General features: G+C 35.7%; 1 protein-coding gene and 1 non-coding gene across 2 annotated transcripts; both read left to right on the forward strand.

The window, feature by feature from the left end:
• Nucleotides 1-2,907: 2,907 nt before the first annotated feature.
• On the forward strand, nt 2,908-8,318 carry LOC138863230 (uncharacterized). The gene is made up of 8 exons (XM_070127406.1): nt 2,908-3,673; nt 3,864-4,210; nt 4,395-4,608; nt 4,796-4,853; nt 4,950-6,969; nt 7,075-7,302; nt 7,789-7,900; nt 8,191-8,318. The coding sequence occupies exons 1-8, from the start codon at nt 2,908-2,910 to the stop codon at nt 8,316-8,318; spliced, it is 3,873 nt and encodes a 1,290-aa protein (XP_069983507.1).
• Nucleotides 8,319-14,679: 6,361 nt separating this feature from the next.
• TRNAK-CUU (transfer RNA lysine (anticodon CUU)) lies at nt 14,680-14,751 on the forward strand. Its single transcript has one exon. It is a non-coding gene; the product is annotated as a tRNA-Lys (tRNA).
• The last annotated feature ends 8,000 nt before the right edge of the window (nt 14,752-22,751 follow it).

Here is a 22,751-nt window from a genome sequence, read left to right on the forward strand (position 1 = left end):
AAAAGAGATGCAGAGAAAGAGGAATTAAAAAGAGAAACACTCCCAAAAACAGATTTTGCTGGAAGGGACAAAATGATATTGGAAATAAAAGTGGACACAGTATCTATTCCCAAAAGAAACAATAAAATCTAGTCCATATAGGTTTCTTCTTCAACAACATATAATGTTTATCGTAAGCGAAGAGGGAGAGGCACATACACACATGTAGGGTGAGAGATAGCTGGAGAAAAAGAGAAAGAAGGGCGGAGAGAGAGAGGCGTCAGGCAGAGAAAGAGAAATATAGAAACAGATAAAGAAAACGAGAAGATGAGATATGCAAATATTTATATAGAGAGGGAAAAAGGTGGAAAGTTTTTAGAAAGGTAGACAAGTAAAGACCCATTTTCTTCTAAAAAAAAAAAAAAAAAAAAAAAAAATATTAATGAACAAAATGTTTCTCATCAATGAAAATGTTATCGTCTAATCTACGTACATTACAGTAACTGCATTGAATTTCACTCCAAGGGAATTAGACGCGAATGATAGAAAACGAACGATTGTCGCTTGTCAATCAACTACACGGGGATCTTTAACGCTAAGTAGGCCTATCATTTTTAATGTTCTTATTGATGATATAATACATTACAACCTATATATTCATGAAGACCACCATTTATATAAAGAATTATATTCATCATGAACAAGAGTGAAAACATTTACGAAAGAAACGTACATACTTGTACACTTTAAAATTTGCAATTGCCTTAAACAGCAAGTCATTGAGAATTGTAATCGTGTAGAAAAAAGGCTGTTATTTGTAAGCCTACATCTCACATTCATAACACACTAGTTTATTCAAAAGATGACTTTACATAACAATAATGTTGATAATAATAATTGTTATTTCCATTATCAAAAATGATAATAATAATGATCAAACAGCAATGATAATAATAATGATAGTAATACTACTAATAATGATAAAGATGACGATAGTAATACTATTAACAATGATAAAGATATTAATAGTATAACTATAAAAAATGGTTATGATAATGGTAATGATAATTGCAATAATTAAATATTCTAAAAATTATAATAAAAGTAGCAACAATGAACGAATGCCACCAATGGTAAGAAAGATATAACAATGATAATGATTTTGTTACTGATAAGAAAAGGATAATGTTGATTATGACGATGATAGTAATAATAAGAAAGGATTCATCATAATAACAACAACAATTATAAAAATAATAAAATAAAATATAACAGATTTTAGAATATATAATTGTGCTCTAACCATAATAATATGAGTAATCAAATCAACATTAATATAGATTATGCATACGTGATTGAAAACAATAATCTCTCTTTCTCTCTCTTCTCCCCCTCTCCTCTTCTCAGTCTCTTCTCTCTCTCTCAATGCAAGTATAATTCACGGAATCTCTCGCCTGTATCCTCATCGGCGCACAAACCTTCATCCCGAAGAGCATTTGTGATTAACTGTAAACTGTAGTTTTTCTTCTTCTTTATGATATGGAATAGGCATGATGACGATAATGCGAACAACGTCCAGGTGAAATAAGAAGTCAATTATAAAAGTAGTAGTAGTAGAAATGCTAAAGATTATAATAATGATGATAATAATGATAATGTACTTGATGATATTTGATGGTGAGGAAGAGAATAAAAGAAAGAAACCCTCGTTGATAAGATGATACAAAATAGCAATGTTATTGCACTATTTTGCAACTGCATGATAATGATAGATAAATTATTATGTTGACAATGAAAGTGAAAATTAGATAACAATTGTAGCGATGGACTTGGTTATACTGATAATGACAATTGTGATGCTATATAAAGAACGTAATGGTAATGGTGGTGATAATCACGATGGCTTGATAATAATTAATCGGTAACAATGATAATGACAGCAATCACCTATATTGAAAATGTAGATGATATTAGCCTCAGTTGTGTAGTGTCATGTAGTTATTATGTAAAATGATAAGGAAATTCATAAAGAATGTGATATAGTTAAGTCTAAGGTGAATTAACCGTTTTCTTTGGTCACGTTGAATACGTTTTCGTTCTTTTGCATTCATAAATGCTTATATAGTCTATTGGAACTTACTTGTGTAAATGTGAATGGTTTCATAATTATTTGGGATAAAGTAAAATTACTTAATTTGAAAGGTATTAGTAATTACCACATTGGCGTAAACAAAGTGTAGTTCGTTTTGATTTGAATGTTTGCAGGTTGTCAGTGGATCATGGCGGCCTGGGTTTGACGTAAGATTTGTATCTTATTTTGTATTGCGTGAATTTACCCTAGTTTCATTTGTCAAGCATAACCAGGACTCCAGCAGAATAGTTGAAAGTCTCAGTGATATTTTCATAATACATGTGTGGATATTGTTTTGACATTTATTCAATGAAATGTGATTTAAACATGATCACGTGTCCTGTCAAAGACTAACAACATTGTCGTGATATTCATTACTGCTTTATTAATTTTATTTATACTTTTGTTTCATATCATTATATAAGCAGGATTTGTGTAAGGAGTTCTACGTTATATTTAAGGGTATAACATTAAATCTATAATTGTTAACATTTTCCTTGTGTTTAATTATCTTTGCTGAAATAAGAGTCATTTCTTAAAAATGATGTAAGATAAGTTAATTAACCTTGGAAATGCCAGTGATGCTTTAGTTCATACTCCTCTGGATATCCCTAGACTGAGTAAAACCAGAGGAAAGTTGTATGACATGGGGGCCTGACCTGACCAATTTGAGATGATTTCATTTAGCTACAAGTGTATTATATGCTAATTTGCATGTGATTACTGATTATTATTTCATATGTTCTTTGAAACTTTGAAACATATTTTGTTGAGTTTGTAGTGACCAGTGACTCATGATGGCTAAGTTTAATTTAGCAGACTTTGTCAGTAATCCATCTTTGTCAAGTTTAGTTAAAATAAGAAAAGATGACTGGAAAGCAATTGCTGAGTATTACCAGATTTCAATTAAATCATCTTGGCCAAAGTCAGAGATTAAGCAAACTGTTGTCAAGGTAATAATCGAGAAAGAAATTCTTGATGATGATGCATTAACTTTGCTGGGCACAGACACAAAAGAGTCTGAAAGTGGTATTACAGCCATAGCATTAAGAAAAAAGGAAATTGAGTTTGAGAAATATAAACTAGAAAAGGAATTAAAGTTAGCTCAGATACAAACTTCAGCTAATAAACAACATGCTATAGACACCAATTATTTTTCTGTTGTTAAAGTAACCAAGTTTGTTCCCCCATTCAATGAGGACGATCCTCAAGAATTTTTTTTGCAATTTGAACATGTGGCTAATACACTGAATTGGCCTCGAGAGTTTTGGACTCTTTTGATTCAGTCTGTCCTGAAAGGGAAAGGACGTTCTAGTTATTTTTCTCTCTCAGCAGCTCAACAGTTAAATTTTGATATGGTGAAGTCCACAGTTTTAAAGTCATATCAACTGACTGCAGAATTTTATAGACAAAAATTTAGAAACAATAAGAAAGATGTAAACCAAGCTTATCTAGAATATTCACATTTCTCAAAGAAGTTATTTGAGAGATGGTTAACTGCAAGTAGTGTAACAGATTATGAACAGTTGAGTGAAACTATTTTGCTGGAGCAGTTCTTTAGAGGTATTCCTCAAGAAGTAAAGCGTTACCTTTTAGAGTGAGAGGTAAATTCAGTTGATAAAGCAGCACAACTAGCTGAAAATTTTAGTCTTGTGAATAAAAAGTTTCAAAGTTATAGAAGTTTAGAAATGAAAGTAAAACTGTGCAAAAGAATTATGATATGAAAGATTTTAAATTTATGGTAATAATACAGTTAGATTTAAAGGTTGCTACTATTGTAAAGAGGCTGGTCACATTGTTGCTAATTGTCATAAACTTAAGTTGAAAAAAGAAAGGGAAAAATCTGTTGCTAATGTATGTTCTGTTCCAGAGAATTTACAGAATATTAGTAAGGTAGATTCTGATGTCATAGTTGATAAGAGTTTTGATCCTTATAAGTTTACAGGGTTGATATCTGCTGTGGAGGGTGGTGAACCAGTTCCAGTTACTATCCTGCGGGATACAGCTTCTTCACAAAGTATTGTGTTGAAGTGTGCTTTACCGTTTTTAGAGAATGTTTTGACGGATAAGCATGTTTTGATGAGAGGAGTTGGTGGTATAGTTAGTCCCCCTTTGCAAGCTGTTTTTGCAGTCAGAATGTTTGACGTGCCCTGTTGAAGTAGCTGTGGCAGATACTCTACCAGTTCCAGGCATACATTTACCTTTGGGTAATGATATTGCAGGTAGAATTGTGGTACCAAATGTCATTGTTTCAGATAAACCCTTGAGTTTTGATCCTGTACAGGAGGAGATGATGGAGAATCCAGGTTTATTCCCATCATGTGCTGTGACCAGGAGTAAGACTAATGTGATGATTCATCCACAGACTTTAAATGAAAACTTGGAGAGTGAGGGAAGTATGAATATTAGTTGTCTTTTTGATGAGTCAATGTCTCCAAGTGAATTACGTGACTTTAAGTTAGCGGAGACGAGTGAGCATAATTGTGATAATTTAAAAGGTAAGAGTGATGTTTTGAATTTTAACCACTGTACCCATAACACGAGAAAGACTAGTAGAAGCACAAAAGTCTGACCCATCTTTGAGAACATTATTTAATAAAGCAGGGAGTACACAAGACCTAGAAAAAGAAAGGAAAATGTATTATGTAAAGAATGGGATGGTAATGCGTAAATTTCGTAATGCAGATGATCCTTGTTGCGAGTGGTTTGATTTGCACCAGATTGTAATACCAAGTTGTTTTAGGTACAAAGTAATGAGCTTGGCCCATGATTTTATTGGAGGTCATTTAGGAGTAAAGAAAACTTAGGAGAAGATTTTGAAATGCTTTTTCTGGCCTAGTATTAACAAAGATGTTAAGGAATTTTGTGGCTCATGTAAACTGTGTCAGCTTGTTGGTAAACCAAATCGGAAAATTCCATCAGCCCCATTGAATCCCATTCCTATAACTAATGATCCATTTTCTAAAGTAATAATTGATTGTGTGGGACCCCTACCTAAAACCAAAAAAGGGAACAAGTTCTTATTGACAATAATGTGCTCAAGTACAAGGTATCCTGAAGCTGTAGCTTTACACAACATAACCACCAAAACTATTATGCCTGCATTGATTATGTTTTTCACAACTTTTGGTATTCCTAAGATCATACAGGGTGACAGAGGTTCTAATTTCACCAGTAAAATGTTTAAGGATGTTATGAAAATATTAAATGTTACACAATGTAACTCTACTGCTTACCACCCAGAGAGTCAAGGAGCATTAGAGAGGTTACATCAAACCCTTAAATGCACTTTGACAAAATTTTGTAATGAGGTTGACAAAGAGTGGGATGAAAGTGTCCCGTTTATGTTATACGCAGTCCGAACTGCTAAAAATGAAAGTTTAGGTTATTCCCCAAGTGAGCTTTTATTTGGCTATCAGATTAGAGGACCTTTAGAGATTCTTTTTGAAAGTTTGGTAAATGAATACGAGACGGACAATTTAAGTTTATATGTGGAAAATATGATTGAAAGAATTTATAAAGTGAGAGAATTTGCAATTTCAAATATGGAAAAGGCACAAAGTAAGATGAAAGATAATTTTGATAAAAGGGCGATAAATAGAAAATTCAGTGCTGGTGATGAAGTATTGCTGTTTAACCCTACCAGGAAATACCCATTAAGTGCTAAGTTTGAAGGTCCTTACAAGATCATAGACAGGATAAGTGATGTTAATTATGTCATTGCAAAAACAGGGGAAAAAGGAGATAAAAAGGTAGTACATATTAACAGACTGAAGGAGTATATTGATAGAACTGAGAAAATGAAAACTGTCATGAGTACTTGTAAAAAGGCTAAATCAAGTAGTAATCATGATTGTAAACAGTATGATTCTGACTTTGAACATAAAACGGTGGAGGTGAAACTCAGGAACAGTGATGTAAGAAATAATATTTGTGCAAAGCTAACCCATTTATCCTCAGATCAAGCTCAGGATGTAATATCACTTTTAGAAGCATTCCCGACATTGTTCAGTGATGTTCCTAGCTACACGTCATTAGTGGAGCATGATGTAAAGCTGCTGCCCGGAGCTACTCCAGTGAAACAACCACCTTATAGGATGTCTCCAGTTAAGTTTGAGATTTTGAGTAAAGAAATTAAATTTTTGTTGGACAATGATATAATTGAACCAGGTACTAGTGAATGGGCATCTCCTTGCCTTTTAGTGCCTAAATCAGATGGTAGTTGGAGATTGTGTACTGATTATAGAAAAGTTAATACCCTTACAGTTTCAGATTGTTTCCCACTTCCTAGAATCGATGACATAATTGATAAAGTTGGCTCTTCAAAATTTATTTCACGTATTGATCTTTTAATAGGTTATCAGGTTCCACTTACTGATAATGCAAAGAGAATCTCAGCTTTGATAACTCCTACAGGTTTATATCAGTATAAAACTATGCCCTTTGGTATGAAAGGAACACCTGCTACTTTTCAGAGATTAATCACCAACATTTTATCAGGGTTGGAGAGAGTTGTTGCATACCTGGACGACCTGATCATATTTACGGACTCCTGGAGAGATCATATTGGAGTGCTGAACCAAGTGTTCCAACGTTTAAGACAAGCTAAGTTGACTGTGAACTTGTTGAAATCAGAATTTGGTCATGCTAAACTAAAAGTACTCGGCCATGAAGTTGGTAGTGGTTGTGTGTTTCCAGTTAGTGCAAAGATTGATGCCATCCAGTGTTTACCCATTCCCAAGAACAGAAAAGCAGTTCAAACTTTTCTTGGTATGACAGGTTATTATAGACAGTATTGCCCAAATTATGCTGATGTTGCAAAGCCATTAACTGATTTAATTAGTCCAAAGAAAAAAATTGTATAGACTTATGATTGTCAAGTATCTTTTGATAAGCTTAAAGACCTACTGAGCTCAAATCCAGTTTTGAAAAGCTCAAACTTTAATCAACCATTTGCACTTCAGGTTGATGCAAGTGACATTGCTGTAGGGGCAGTCTTGCTCCAAGAGGATGGAGATGGTGTACTACATCCCATATGTTATTCCTCCACGAAGTTCAAGCCCCACCAGAAATCATATGCAACCATAGAAAAGGAAGCATTGTCACTAATTATTGCCTTGGAAAAGTTCAGTGTTTATGTTGATAATGGTAGAAAACTAACAGTGTTTACAGATCATAATCCACTCAAGTTTGTGAATAGCATGAAAAATCGAAACATGCGATTAATGAGGTGGTGTCTAAATTTGCAAAAGTACGACATTGAAATAAAACACATTAAAGGGAAAGATAATCTGATAGCCGATGCATTAAGTCGCTCAGTGTGATTGTAAAATGAGTTTTGATATTTTCTAATTACTCTTGTGATAAAAACACCAAGTGTTTTTATTTTAAGGAGGGGAGTGTCATATAGTTATTATGTAAAAGGATAAGGAAATTCATAAAAAATGTGATATAGTTAAGTCTAAGGTGAATTAACCGTTTTCTTTGGTCACGTTGAATACGTTTTCGTTCTTTTGCATTCATAAATGCATATATAGTCTATTGGAACTTATTTGTGTAAATTTGAATGGTTTCATAATTATTTGGGGGTAAAGTAAATTTACTTAATTTGAAAGGTATTAGTAATTACCACATTGGTGTAAACAAAGTTTAGTTGGTTTTGATTTGAATGTTTGCAGGTTGTCAGTGGGTTTGATGTAAGATTTGTATCTTATTTTGTATTGCGTGAATTTACCCTAGTTTCATTTGACAAGCATAACCAGGACTCCAGCAGAATAGTTGAAAGTCTCAGTGATATTTTCATAATACATGTGTGGATATTGTTTTGACATTTATTCAATGAAATGTGATTTAAACATGATCACGTGTCCTGTCAAAGACTAACAACATTGTCGTGATATTCATTACTGCTTTATTAATTTTATTTATACTTTTGTTTCATATCATTATATAAGCAGGATTTGTGTAAGGAGTTCTACGTTATATTTAATGGTATAACATTAAATCTATAATTGTTAACATTTTTCTAGTGTTTAATTATCTTTGCTGAAATAAGAGTCATTTCTTAAAAATGATGTAAGATAAGTTAATTAACCTTGGAAATGCCAGTGATGCTTTAGTTCATACTCCTCTGGATATCCCTAGACTGAGTAAAACCAGAGGAAAGTTGTATGACAGTAGCTATGAAGATAATGATAACGATAACTAAGATAATAAAAGTACAAGAATTACAATACATCAGCAACATAAAGAATCAGGAAAAAGGAAACGGGAAGAGACGGAGGCAATAGGAAAATGGGAAGAAGAGAATCGGGAAAAGGGAAGCACATTAAAATACGCCGAAGAGAGAGAGGTAGACATTAGAAGTTTGACTAAAAAATTGTGAATATTGGCAATGATATGAGATTGGATAAGCGTCGAGACAGATAGAAAGACAGATATAACTCTATAAAGAATATCAATGTCATAGCTTTAAGCAGCAATGTAAGTAATGTAGATTTGTGCAGATTACTGAATATTGTTTTCTTTCGTACCTTTAAACAAATGTGTGTATATATGTGTGTGTGTATATGTACATACATATATATATATATATATATATATATATATATATATATATATATATATATATATATATATATATATATATATATATATATATATATATATATATATATATATATTGTAGGTTTGAGAAAGGGGCCATAAGTGTTAAAAGTTTAGAACCCATTATATTTAAGCAAAAACGTTTATAATAAGATGGATAATAATGATAATACCAACAATAGTTATAATGACAACAGTGAGAGCGTGATTATTGACTACCACCATTACTTACTTCCATCTTGCTATATCAAGACTTTGCAATACAATGCAAATATAATTCGCGGAATTCGCGGCTGCGACCTCATCGGCGCAGACCTTCATCCCGAAGAGCACTTGACGCCACCTTTGCTGTTATTTTCTTGGTGTTTCACAAATATTTACATTTTTTATTCACAAGACGCATGTCTGTTTTATTATTGTTGTTGCTAGTGCTATCATTAGTAGTAATAGTAGTACTATTAAGCTCTTGCGAATTTCTCTCTTCATTTTTGATAGCCGTTGGCGTTTCGATCTCCTGTGCCGCCTAAGGTATGCCAGCTGCCCTGCCTTCGGCCTGCTTGCACTATGAGTCTGTGTATATGGGTGTGTGCCTGTCGGTTCGTCTGTCTGGCTTTATAATTGTCTATGCTCTCTCTCTCTCTCTCTCTCTCTCTCTCTCTCTCTCTCTCTCTCTCTCTCTCTCTCTCTCTCTCTCTCTCTCTCTCTCTCTCTCTCTCTCTCTCTCTCTCTCCCTCTCTTTCTCTCTCTATCTTTCTTTCATATGTGGTACTAAACTTACCAAAGAACGGATTGCTAAAATACCATCTTTTATTTTTATTAATGATAATCATTATCATCCTTATAATTATAATTGTTATTATGATTATTATTATTACTTGTTTCTTGTTTCCAATTATTTGTCTATACTGATTGAAAGAACGCAACAAGTATGTACCTACAGAGTTTACATTCGTTACATATTTTTGCTGACAAACTTCTCTCTCTCTCTCTCATTTGTTTCTCTCTCTCTCCTTTCTCTCTCTCTTTTTCTCACTCTCTCACAAACACGTATCTATGTCCATCTATCTTAACAATAGTTCACATTTTAACCTAACCTAACCTAACGATGGAGAACGGGAAGGAGAAGACTTTTGGTAACTAGGAGAAAGGAAGGGAAGGGTGGGAGAGAGAGCGAGGGGGGTGGAGAAAGAGAGAGCAAAATGAGCAACGCAGGGAAGGACATGAAAACACATGAATACTCGTTTGTTTTCTTGTTCTTCCCTTCGTTGTTCCTTTTGTAATTTGTTTGAGAGAGAAAGAGAGACGGACAGCGAGAGAGAGAGAGAGAGAGAGAGATAGAGATGGAGAGGGAGAGAGAGAAAGAGAAGAGAAGAGAGAGAGAGGGAGAGAGAGACAGACAGACAGACAGAGAGAGAGAGAGAGAGAGAAAGACAGAGAGAGATGGAGAAACAGAGAGAGAGAAAGATGGAGAAAGAGAGAGAGAAAGATGGAGAAAGAGAGAGAGAGAGGAGAAGAGAGAGAGAGGGAGAAAGAGAGAAAGACACAGAGAGATGGAGAAAGAGAGAGAGAGAGAGAGAGAGAGAGAGAATGACATGCTATCAAGAAGGATGTTGAAATATAACAAAGTATCGCCTGCCATTATTACGTCACTATCACATTTTTTCAAGTTTCACTTCGTTTGTCTTTTCACAGAAGACTGATACGGAAAAGCCTGGAGTCTGCTAACAGACGAAAATGCTCATGATAATCCTCCTTAGGAATTTCTCCACGAAAATCCCTGAAGGAGTTTGCAAAGATTTCCTGCCAAAGCGCTTGTCTCTGTTTTCCTCAGTGAAGTAACGAACCAAACTGCTAACCTTAATCAACCAAGTTTTTATGTGTAAAGAGGAAAATGACAAAAAACATAATCGCTTCTTATAATTTTGCAATATGTGAAAAAATTGCTTTGGTTTTCATTATTTTTCTTCTACAGAGTAAGACACCCAACGGCACACACTCACACGAGGCAGAGACAGGAGCAAAAAGGGGGTGAGAGATCATGCAAGAAATGCAGTCTTGGATCTAATACTTGGCACGTTTGACCCTTTCCGTTGCGTGTGAATGACGACGCTTTAAGATGGACACGAAGTTTTATTTTCGAAATGCTGTTGACCTCGATAGTGTCAACGTTGACACCAAAGGTAGCTGACGAGCCATCTGATTACAGACTAAATTCTCTACTCGACTGCTGTTGCATAAAACCCTCTCCCAACCCATTCCTGTTGCCTCTCGACACCGTGGCCGAGGGAGTAAGGGCGCCAGATTCGACACACACACACACACACACACACACACACACACACACACACACACACACACACACACACACACACACACACGCACGCACACACACACCACACAAGGTACACAGAGACCTCTCCCAAAACATTCCTCTTGCCCCTCGCCACCGTGGCCGAGTGGGTCAATTTTATTATCACCATCGTCATTGTCATATAACCATGATCAGTAACATGTGGGCGCACACACAGATACACATACACACGAACACACACACACGCACGTACGCATGCACACAAATGAACACATACTTGTTGCATAAATGCTTCTCCTAACCCTTTTTTGTTGCCCCTCGTCACCGTGGCCGAGAGGGTAAGGGCGCCAGATTCGAAACCCGCGATCGCGAGTTCGAATCTGCAAAAGGGAGCCAAAAGTGCTCCCTCTGGTTGCAACCTCGCCCGGGGCTGAAAGACATGAAAAGCCCCGGGCACAAAAAGAGACGCCCGCCGGGTTGCAATCAGTTTTTCCTTATTGTGTATTTTTATGTATGTGTTTGTACTTGTGTGTGTTCGTGTGGGCTATGTGCAACTCATGCTGCTAATAAAAATTTCATATTGTTTTTTCCTATTTCAGTGTAGGACGTCAAAAGAAGACATATTTCTTTGTAAAATATACGTATATTCAAATGTACAGAAATATGTCCCTGAAATTTTATCTCCATTCATTGTAAATATGTCAATGAATTTGTGTGAGGTAAAATCTAACAAGAAAGGTAAAAGAAAAAGGCGAAACACAAAGAATATAGATGAGGAACAAAACAATAACTAGGAAAAAAAGTAAGGTGTGAAAATGACAAAAAGTGAAAGTAGAAAATGTGTCAAAAATGCGATAAACTATAATTTTCTGTATGAAATGATCAATTTGTAAAACTTTAACGTTTTAAATTCCATTCAGATTCTCTCTCTCTCTCTCTCTCTCTCTCTCTCTCTCTCTCTCTCTCTCTCTCTCTCTCTCTCTCTCTCTCTCTCTCTCTCTCTCTCTCTCTCTCTCTGATGAGAAAGCAGATAGAAAAATAATAACATTGTCACCGCTCGGGATCGAACCGAGGACCTTGCTCGTGTGAAGTGCACGTGACAACAAGTACACTGCGGGAAAGTTATTATATTAAGCGTTCAGTGTTCAGTGTTTTGATTTAAGTACTAGTTAATGCCAGAGAGAAAGAGATAATAGGGGGGAGGATGGCAGAGAGCGAAAATAAATGAAATAGAGAAATAGATGAGGATTACCGAAAGAGAGAAAAAAAGTAGGAGAAAGAATGGTAGATGCGTAGAAATGAAAAAGACAAAACATTGCCAGGTGTTTCCGCTCGAGATCGAACCGAACATGACTGCTTATAATACCATCTATGTTAAAATGACGGATAAAAACTATGTTATTCCTAACCGCATGTGCAAAACCTTTACTTAAGAGAGGAAATTATTCAAAACATCTTTTTTCCAAGGATGATTAATGAACACCGGAAGTCAGCGAAGACCGAAATGAAACGCATATTACAAACGAAAGGAAAAAAGTAATAATTGCGGTTCTCTTGCAGTGAATTGCAGTTCTTCGTCACCCTTCGTCTTCTGCCTCGAGGCAGAGAAAGCTATCCTGTAAATAACAAACAATATTAGGCCTTTGACTTTCCTCATAAGTGCAACAGACATTTTCCATTGAAAGGTAACAAAGTTGATCCTTTTCCGTCAGCTCTTGCAATAATAATTTACATATATATACTGCATATATATATTTACTATAAATCATTTTTAAGAATTTAAACGGTATTAAATAACGCTTTCCCCCGGCATGCAACATGTGTATGTTTATTAATTTATATGTGTGTATATATACATATATGTATATCACACACAAACATATACAGATATATGTTTATGTATGTATGTATATATATGTGTGTTTGTATGTGTTTGTATGCACATGTCTGTACACACACACACACACACACACACACACACACACACACACACACACACACACACACACACACACACACACACACACACACACACACGCATATATATATATATATATATATATATATATATATATATATATATATATATATATATATATATATATATATATACACATTTACGGATATATAGGAATATATATACATGTATGAGCATGGATGAGCAGTGAAAGAGAGAGAGGACGAGAGAAACGGAGAGAGGGAAAGAAAGAGCGGAGAGAGAGTACAGAGACAGAGAAAGAAAATGGTGGGGGGAGGGAGAAATAGATATTGTCTGAAAGAGAGAAAAAGAAAGAGAAAGAAAGAGAGGGAAAGAGATAGAAAAAGTCACACACAGAGAGAAAGGGGTGGTGAGAAGGGAGAGAGTTTGTGTGGAAGAGTAAGGCGGGAGTTTGGGAGGAGAGAAGAGGGAGAGAGAGATGGGGAGGGTGAAATAAAGAGAGATTGATAGAGAAAGAGAGAACGATAGATAGGGTGGGAGGGTGAAGAGAGATATAAACAGAGAGGTATATAAACAAAGAGTCACGAGAGTGAGAAAGAGCGGGAATGAGAGAGAAAGAGAGATAAAGAAGGATGGAAAGATATATAGACAGAGAGTGTGCTTGAGAGAATGAGACAGATAGATAGAGGGAAAGGAGATGGAGAGAGGTGAGCGTGAGTAACAGAGAGAGGAGGGAGTGAGATAGAAATAGATAGAGAGAGAGGATGTGTGTGAGTAAGAGAGAGAGAGAGAGTGAAAGTAAAAGTGAGAGAAAGAGAAAAGGAGAAAATAATTTTCGACGATAAGACTGCCCTCTCGCCTTTTCGTGTATTCAGTTCAACGAAAAGGTCCACGCCGAGGCTGATCTCTGGCGTGCATCCCTCGTGTGGGAAACTAGTGCTGGCTGTCTACGTGGGTGTGGGGATTGTGGGTACTTGAAATGCGGATGTGGGAATGCGCACTGGGCATTTTGAATAGGATCTGACGTTAATTAGACTAAATTGAGGACACGGCCGTAGAAATAGGTAATATGCCTAACAGAAGAGGGCATCCGACCAATCTTCTGTTCATTAAGAAGCAACAGGCATCCTCTAACACCTCGGTGGCCTTGCGCGTGTGAAGCGCACGTGATGACCGCTACACCACGGGAACGATAGAAATGTGGGATGTTTCATTGTCTAATTTTGATATAATAGTGGTTGAAAGAGAGAGAGAGGGAGAGAAAGACTGGTAGAGAATAATAACGATAATAAAAAGGAAAAAAAGTCAGTAAAAAAAAAATAATAATAATTGCAGCTAAACATTAAACAAATAAACATTTATAGAGAACATCGTTTCCGTGTTATAGTGGTTATCACGTGCGCTTCACACGCGCAAGGTCCTCGGTTCGATCCCGAGCGGAAAACTACATTTTAAGGGTTTTTCACTTATATTACTTAATATTTATATTTTTATTCAAAGTATCATTACTGTCATTATCACTAGCATTATCAGTTCTATCTTATAAGTATCTTTATTGTCGTTTTATTGTTATTGTCATTATCATTACTTTTATCAATATTATCTTAATCATAATACATATTATTATTATTATTATTTAGAAACCATTACTAAACATGTACATAGTTAGGACACTTGATATTAAATCCTCTTAAAGTTCCTTTATATACTACAGTCTCCGTGGTGCAGTGGATAGCACATTCGCTTCTTACGCGAAAGACTTGGGTTCAAATCCCAACTGAGACGAATGTGTATGTGTTAACACATACACATAGTTTTATATGATAAATGGACACATACACAGACATAGACAGACAGACAGACACACATACACAGACACTGACAGACAGACAGACAGACACACACACACACACACACACACACACACACACACACACACACACACACACACTCACACACACACACACACACACACATACACGCACGCACACACACACACACACACACACACACACACACACCTATATATGCATATACACATGGATAAATGCATACATACATATATACATATACATATATGTACATATATGTATATATTTATACATATACATATATGAATATAAATATGTACATGTATGTTTATATATGATAATAAGTGATAATAACAATGATAATAACAATGAAAATAACAATGATACTAACAATGATGATGATAATGATGACGGTAATAATAAAAACAGCAACGGTAATGATTATAACAATGATAACAAGAAAAACAAAGATAATTATAGAAATAGTAATAGTGATTTATGATGATGATAATGGTAATAATCCAAATAAAAACAAGAAAAGAAAGATAATTCATATTGCTCTAATCCATCGAATAAAAAGAGAATGCAACAGCATCTGAAATACTACGATATGCATCTTTAAAATGTCTGTACATCAGTGTTTGTGAATATTTGAATTTGTTAAATCATAAAAATAATAATAATAACAATAATAATGATCATAATACTAATGATGGTGATACGAATACTAATGATGAGGATAATGATAATAATGAATTTCTCGATGACTGGCGACAGGAGCGCGGGGAAAATGTTGGTCAAATTCATATTTACATTCCTACGAGGAGACAGACAGGCTAACATCTAACAAATAGGACAATCATTTCCATTTCCAAAGTCTCTTGTTACAACGTGCAGGAGTAGGCCTATGTGATTTAGATGAGTGGCGGAACGAATTCATATGTTCAGTAATAAAGTAAGGTTGCTCATGTGCTTACCTGCGCATTTGTTTCACTTTGGCTCGGTATAAGATTTTACACTTTTGTGAAATAGATTCGAAAGAAATTCAGTTGTACCATATTTTAATTTATTTTTGAAGGATATTTGTTAGTATCTGACTTTTAATTCCGAAAGTTTCATGCATTCACATTTTCGACCCGAGCGTCCAAACCTGTCCCTGGCTTATCCACGATCTAGAAATTACCATCGTCACCCATTATTTTCACCATCACTGTCGCATCACCGTCGTCCCATAATCAGCCTGGGTATCACGCGCGCTCACAAGCACACACATACTCGCGCGCGCTCACACACATTCACGAGCGCGCTCAGACACACACAAACATACACACACGCTCACACATCACATATATGTTGCACATGTTACATAAATTCCTCTCCCAACCTATTCCTTCTGCCCCTCGTCACCGTGGCTGAGAGGGTAAGGGCGCCAGATTCGAAACCCGCGATCGCGAGTTCGAATCTGCAAAAGGGAGCCAAAAGTGCTCCCTCTGGTTGCAACCTCGCCCGGGGCTGAAAGACATGGAAAGCCCCGGGCACAAAAAGTACAAGACGCACGCCGGTTGCTGATTAGTTTTTAGTTTTTATTAGTTTTTGATTTTACTGATTAGTTTTTCCCTCTTGTGTATTTTTATGTGTATATGTGTTTGTACTTATGTGTGTGCGTGTATGTTATATGCAACTCATGATAGGTCAATAAAAATACCATTCTTTCCTATCTCAGGGTAGGACATCCAAACAAGCCATATTTCTTCTATGTACAATTTACGCATATTCCAATGGAACGTGTAATTATATGTGTGTATATTAATATGTGAAATTCAGTGTCCCTTAATATTTGTGTGTATATTGAGTAAATGAATATGTTTGTAATATGTAAATTCGAACAGGTAAGGCAACCAAAATAAACGAAGAAACAGGAAATTTAAGAAGAGCAACAAACTATAAGATAAAGAAATGCGGGAAGATGAGTAAAAGCGAAAATAGAAAATGCGTCAAATATGCGATAAAAGTTCAACAAAATTAAGAGAATCGACCCCATCATTAGAACATAAAGGAAAGTGACAAAAAGTGAAAGTAAACTATGCGTCAAATGTGCGATAACTATGCGAGATAAAAAGTGGGAAATAAATAGCTATAGCAAACAGAAAATAGAGCGAAGAAAAGTGAAAGGTGTGTAAATAAGAAGCATCGAAGAAAGAAAACGGGTCTAGAGTGTGAGGAAAAATGCAAATTAAGAGAAACACTGCGAAAAGAAACAAAAATTGCGAAATGAATACGAAATAGGCAAAGAAAAGTGCTATTATGCATGCGTCAAATCTTAGAAGAAGAAGAAGAAGAAGAAGAAGAAGAAGAAAAATATATATATATATATATATATATATATATATATATATATATATATATATATATATATATATATATATATATATATATATATATATATATATATATATATATATATATATATATATATATATATATATATATATATATATATATATATATATATATATATATATACATATATATACCATCATCGCATTATCGCCATATAGCCTTTACCGATATCGTATCATGACGCACACATACACACGCGCACACCCCGTCAACCCACCCTCTTTCACACTAAAACACATTTAGACATACACACATGTACACATATATATACAACCACATACACACACACACACAAACGAATACACACATATGTTGAATAAAACCCTCTCCTAACCCACTTATGTTGCCCCTCGTCACCGTGGCCGAGAGGGTAAGGGCGCCAGATTCGAAACCCGCGATCGCGAGTTCGAATCTGCAAAAGGGAGCCAAAAGTGCTCCCTCTGGTTGCAACCTCGCCCGGGGCTGAAAGACATGGAAAGCCCCGGGCACAAAAATTACAAGACGCCCGCCGGTTGCAATCAGTTTTTCCCTATTTTTATGTGTGTATGTGTTTGTTTGCGTGAAAATTCCATTCTTTCCTATTTCAGCGTATATATGCGATAAAAAAAATCCGATATATATGCGAAAAAAAAACAGAAACTTTGCAAACAAAACAGAAAATAAAGCGAATACAAGTGAAAAGAAAACGTGTTGAATGAGAAAATGGGTCGAAACTTTTTTTGCGTTCATTTGTGTGTATATGTTATAAAAAGAGAAAGGGAGAGAGTGGACACGAAAAACATTCATCCCAGAAAAATTTGAATTACGAAAAACGACTTTCCTCAAACTCCGCCCCCCCTTCTCTCCTCTCTTCTTCCCTTGCTAACACATTATCTCACTTCCTATATCTCCCTCCCTCTCTTTCTCCTTCTCCCTCTCTCCCCCACCACTCTCTATTTTTCCTTACTCCTCTCACTCATTCTCTTTCTTTAGCAGCTGTCATTTTTACTGGCAGCAGTATTATCATCATAACCAATATCATGTAATAATTTTTTTCACTATTATTGTAATTACAATTGTTTATTATCATGAATGTAATTAATTATCTTTACCATCATTATTAGTATTAGTAATGAATGTATTTGTGTGTGTATGTGTGTGTGTGCGTGTGTGTGTGTATGTGTGTGTGTGCGTGTGTGTGTGTGTGTGTGTGTGTGTGTGTTCAATTGCAAAACACATAGATCACTTAATCTCGTTTTCAGAGTTCAAAAGCAAATTGGCAAATATTCATCCGACAAAAATCTGAATTACGAAAAATGACTTTTCTCTCCCTTTCCATTCCCCCCCTCCCCCCCCTCCCCCCCCCCTTTTTCACTCTCTTCATCCCTCGCTAGCGCACTATCTTTCTATATCTCGGTAACCCCCCTCTCCCTCTCCTTCCCCTCTCCCCCGCTCCCCCATCTCTTTCTCTTTCTCCTTCCTCTCACTCTCTTTCTTTCTTTAACTGGTATAGTTATCCTTGCTGGCACCAGTATTATTATCAACCAATATCAAGTCATCACGTTTATAACCATTATTGTAATTACCATTATTTATTATCATGAATGTAATTATATTCACCATCATTATTAGTACCAGTAGTGAACGTGTGTGTGTGTGTGTGTGTGTGTGTGTGTGTGTGTGTGTGTGTGTGTGTGTGTGTGTGTGTGTGTGTGTGTGTGTGTGTGTGTGCATACATGTACGGTGAATTGCAAAACACAAACTCATACAACCATACATGAATAGACGAGCTCTGCTTGTGCATTAGACAACCAAAAGAATGTTTGTGAGTGTGTAAGCAAATTTAGATGTTGGAACAACATAAATACTATGGTTGTGGTTTCCGTCGGGGATCGAACCCGAGTCAGTCGTGTTCGAGGCGACTGTGCCACCGCTGCACTGCGGGCACATAGGATGAATTTGAAATTTAGTTTTATTAGATTTGCAGTTTATGTAGGTCGGTCTCTCTCTCTCTCTCTCTCTCTCTCTCTCTCTCTCTCTCTCTCTCTCTCTCTCTCTCTCTCTCTCTCTCTCTCTCTCTCTCTCTCTCTCTCTCTCTAAATGTTATCTATGCAATATATTTTTATGTTTTACTGATTAGTTAATATAATTCTTAAATAAGGCATTTTATTACCAGTTCAGCAATACAGTGTGTGCATTCTTATAATTAACTCAGTTTACCATGCGTTGAAAGATATTAAAAATTAGAAAATGATTAAAATGAAAATAAATATTCTAATGTGATGTGTTATCATAGGCCTATAAACACAGTTATACTTCAGTCCCATCGATTTTGATAAAATTATCAACCTCGCCATATCCACTCTGTTCTTGGCTCCTGTAAAATACCCACTAATGATAAAATCAGGGTTGGGTGCCCCGCCCTCGTAAGGACTGTCTCTAAATTGCCCTCATGACACGCGGAAAACAATACTGAAATTTTATATTTGTTCAGGATAACTGCATTGGTAATGGTATGGAAAATTTGCCTGACATTATTTTACATGGTGTCAAATGTTAATTAAGCTTGTTTCAGAGATGCTTACTGCAGTTATTTTCTTCGATAAGTACAAATGGCCCCCGCGCCTTCACAACTGACGTATCCGTCCTTCTCTCAGCTTATAAAATTTCTTTTCTAAATGTGAATTCTTCTGTGGCTCCAAATGCTCTAAATATATAAATATATAAATATATAAATATATAAATATATAAATATATAAATATATAAATATACATATATATAAATATATAAATATATAAATATATATATATATATATATATAAATATATATATATATATAATATAAATATAATATATATAAATAATATATATAAATATAAATAATATATATATATATATATATATATATATATATATATATATATATATATATATATATAAATAATAAATAAATAAAATATAAATAATATATATATAAATATATAAATATATAAATATATAAATATATAAATATATAAATATATAAATATAAATATATATATATATATATATATATATATATATATATATATATATATATATATTCGTCTGGGTTGTATGATTGTGATGGGGGTGTTCTATGTAATTCTGGTAGTAATTCACTACCCTGTTGATCCATTTCACTACTAGGCGTACTGAGTCCACAGTACCTGCTTGGTGTTGTCGTGTTGCTATGTCCAGGAGAAAGTTTATCACTGTTAGGGGATCGTAATTGGCTGGGTCGTACAGGTGTAGTCTGTCTGCTACTGTGTCTAGTTGCCCCCCCCCCCCTGAACTGGACTCTCACTTCCGATCTCTTTTCCCTCTCTTGTGAATCGTTTCCAGTATCCGATGTTTCTTGGGTCGACGTGCCATGGCGGACTTTTTCCAATAAGTGGCTGTGCGTTTTCGTCCCAGTATCCATCTCTTGGGACATGATGATTTGGTTCAGAGTCTTTGTTTATTTGGAAGACTTTATTCCAGTATTTGTCTATTTTCTGTCTGTCTACCAGTTCTGAAAAAAAAAATATTTGTAACTTCCTTAATCACTTCCTCTATTTAAAAATATCTTAAGCTTCCTTAATCACTTCCGTTTGTTAAAAATATATTCAACTTCATTAATCACTTCCTCTGTTCAAATCTATATGTTACTTCCTTAATCACTTCCTCAACTTACCTTTATTTGCTTCGATGTCTATTAATTTCACAAGTTCTTCAATGGTATAATCCATTACTAAGATCCGTATAGGTGCTTCACATTGGGGTGCTTTCTGTGATAGTTCGCCTTCCCCACTAGAAAGTAGACTGATTTATTTTCCCTTCTCACTTCCTTATATACACTTCCCCTGGAGGGGGGGAGAAGCTACCTTAGGTAGCGGGTTCTAAGAACCCTTCTCCCCCCCTCCAGGGGAAGTGTATATAAGGAAGTGAGAAGGGAAAATTAATCAGTCTACTTTCTAGTGGGGAAGGCGATCACAGAAAGCACCCCAATGTGAAGCACCTATACGGAACATTGAAGAACTTGTGAAATTAATAGACATCGCAGCAAATAAAGGTAAGTTGAGGAAGTGATTAACCTCCCACGTGCACGCACAAACAAGCAAACACCAGAGTGGGCAGATCTTGAGAGAGAGATATCGTCCGAATCTAAAGATGCCGTTATTTGCAGATATCCTTCAACTCCAAGTTAACTCAAAGGGAGGATTAGAATGAGCATCAGAATGCCAAGGTGCAACAATCTCGTGCCTTGCAGGAACCTAGAGAACATCGCGATGAAACTGGTTTCCTCACAAAGCAACTCGCCAAGTATCCTGGACACCACAAGGGATTTGTTTGGCCGATCAGTCGGTCAGTGGTTGCCATGAACGCTAGAAATTGTTTAGAAAACATTTGATCGAGCCGCTGCAAGTTCTTGTAAATTTCAGTTGCCGCAATGTATAATTCTGCAATAGACTGTAAACTCGAGCAAATATCATAAAACGGATGTTACACTTTTCTCGTTTGTGTTTGCAGTCAAAAGTTAAGCGAAAAGTGACTGCAATGAATCGCTCTTAAACGTAAGCTAGCAACTGATACGCACACATTCCCATCATCTTGATCTGAATTTGTTTGTGTTTAGCGAGGATGAAACGCGCTCGGGCGGCGCCTTCGCTCGAACCTCCTCCTGCTGCGTCAACTCCGCTGCACTCGTGGCCAGGGCGGCTCCGCCTCACGCCCGTCCCTTCCGGAGCTTCTGGAATTCACTTTCAGAAGAGAAAGGCATAAAAGTGAGAGAAAGACGGAAACGGAGATGATAGATGCAGTGAAAGATAAGGAAAAAGAAAGACGCGAAGGATAAAGACGAAACTGGCAATAACGCCAATAATTACAATAACAGTGGTAAGGGCGATCAGAGAAATGAGACAAATACACACAATGGTAATAAAGATCAGTAATAGCACTTCTAAAAATGGGAATTGGGGTAAATGTGACTCTATCAACACCAGCAATTGTGATGACAGTATCAGCGATGATCTAAGTTGTGAGCCGCATCACCTTCGCATGCCCTTGAAATCGCTGTCTTTGTCTACTACATAACTCGATATTCTTTCGTGTGTGTTATTCGTTACTATATTGTATTTTTTCGATTGCATATCGCAACTTTTGACATTTTTTTTCACTTTTCTTCGCCCTTCTTTCTGTTTTGCTAGCGCACTTTTCTGCATTTATTTATTTCGCAATTTTGTTCTTTCCCACTGTTTTTAATTTACCTTTTTATCGGTTTCTACTTTCACTTTGTTCTTATTTTCTTTATATTTACTTTCTTCCCTTTATTTTCAGTTTTGTTTGCTCAGTTTTCTGTATTTATTTAATTTGTAATGTTTCAAGCTTTCGCATATTTATCGCATTTTGACGCATTTTCTGATTTCACTTTTCTAATTATAGGATCGTCTTAATTTAGATCGTTGGTTCCCTTTTTCTTTCAGAGACCCCAATCATGCCCTCCAGACATGACCTCGACCCCAATTTGTTCTACAAAGTATAGGCTTAGAGTAAATTATCATATTAGGCGTGTGTGTGTATGTCTATGCGTGTCT

The sequence above is a fragment of the Penaeus vannamei genome, chromosome 11, assembly GCF_042767895.1.
Source record: "Penaeus vannamei isolate JL-2024 chromosome 11, ASM4276789v1, whole genome shotgun sequence".
Taxonomy (NCBI): Eukaryota; Metazoa; Arthropoda; class Malacostraca; order Decapoda; family Penaeidae; genus Penaeus; species Penaeus vannamei.

Bases quoted from the DNA above. Each gene is read 5' to 3' on its own strand.
- LOC138863230 (XM_070127406.1), top strand. From the start codon at position 2,908: ATGGCTAAGTTTAATTTAGCAGACTTTGTCAGTAATCCATCTTTGTCA. The intron at 4,211-4,394 runs GTTAGTCCCCCT...GATCCTGTACAG, and splicing joins TGAGAGGAGTTGGTGGTATA to GAGGAGATGATGGAGAATCC. The intron at 4,609-4,795 runs GTAAGAGTGATG...TTCGTAATGCAG, and splicing joins TAATTGTGATAATTTAAAAG to ATGATCCTTGTTGCGAGTGG.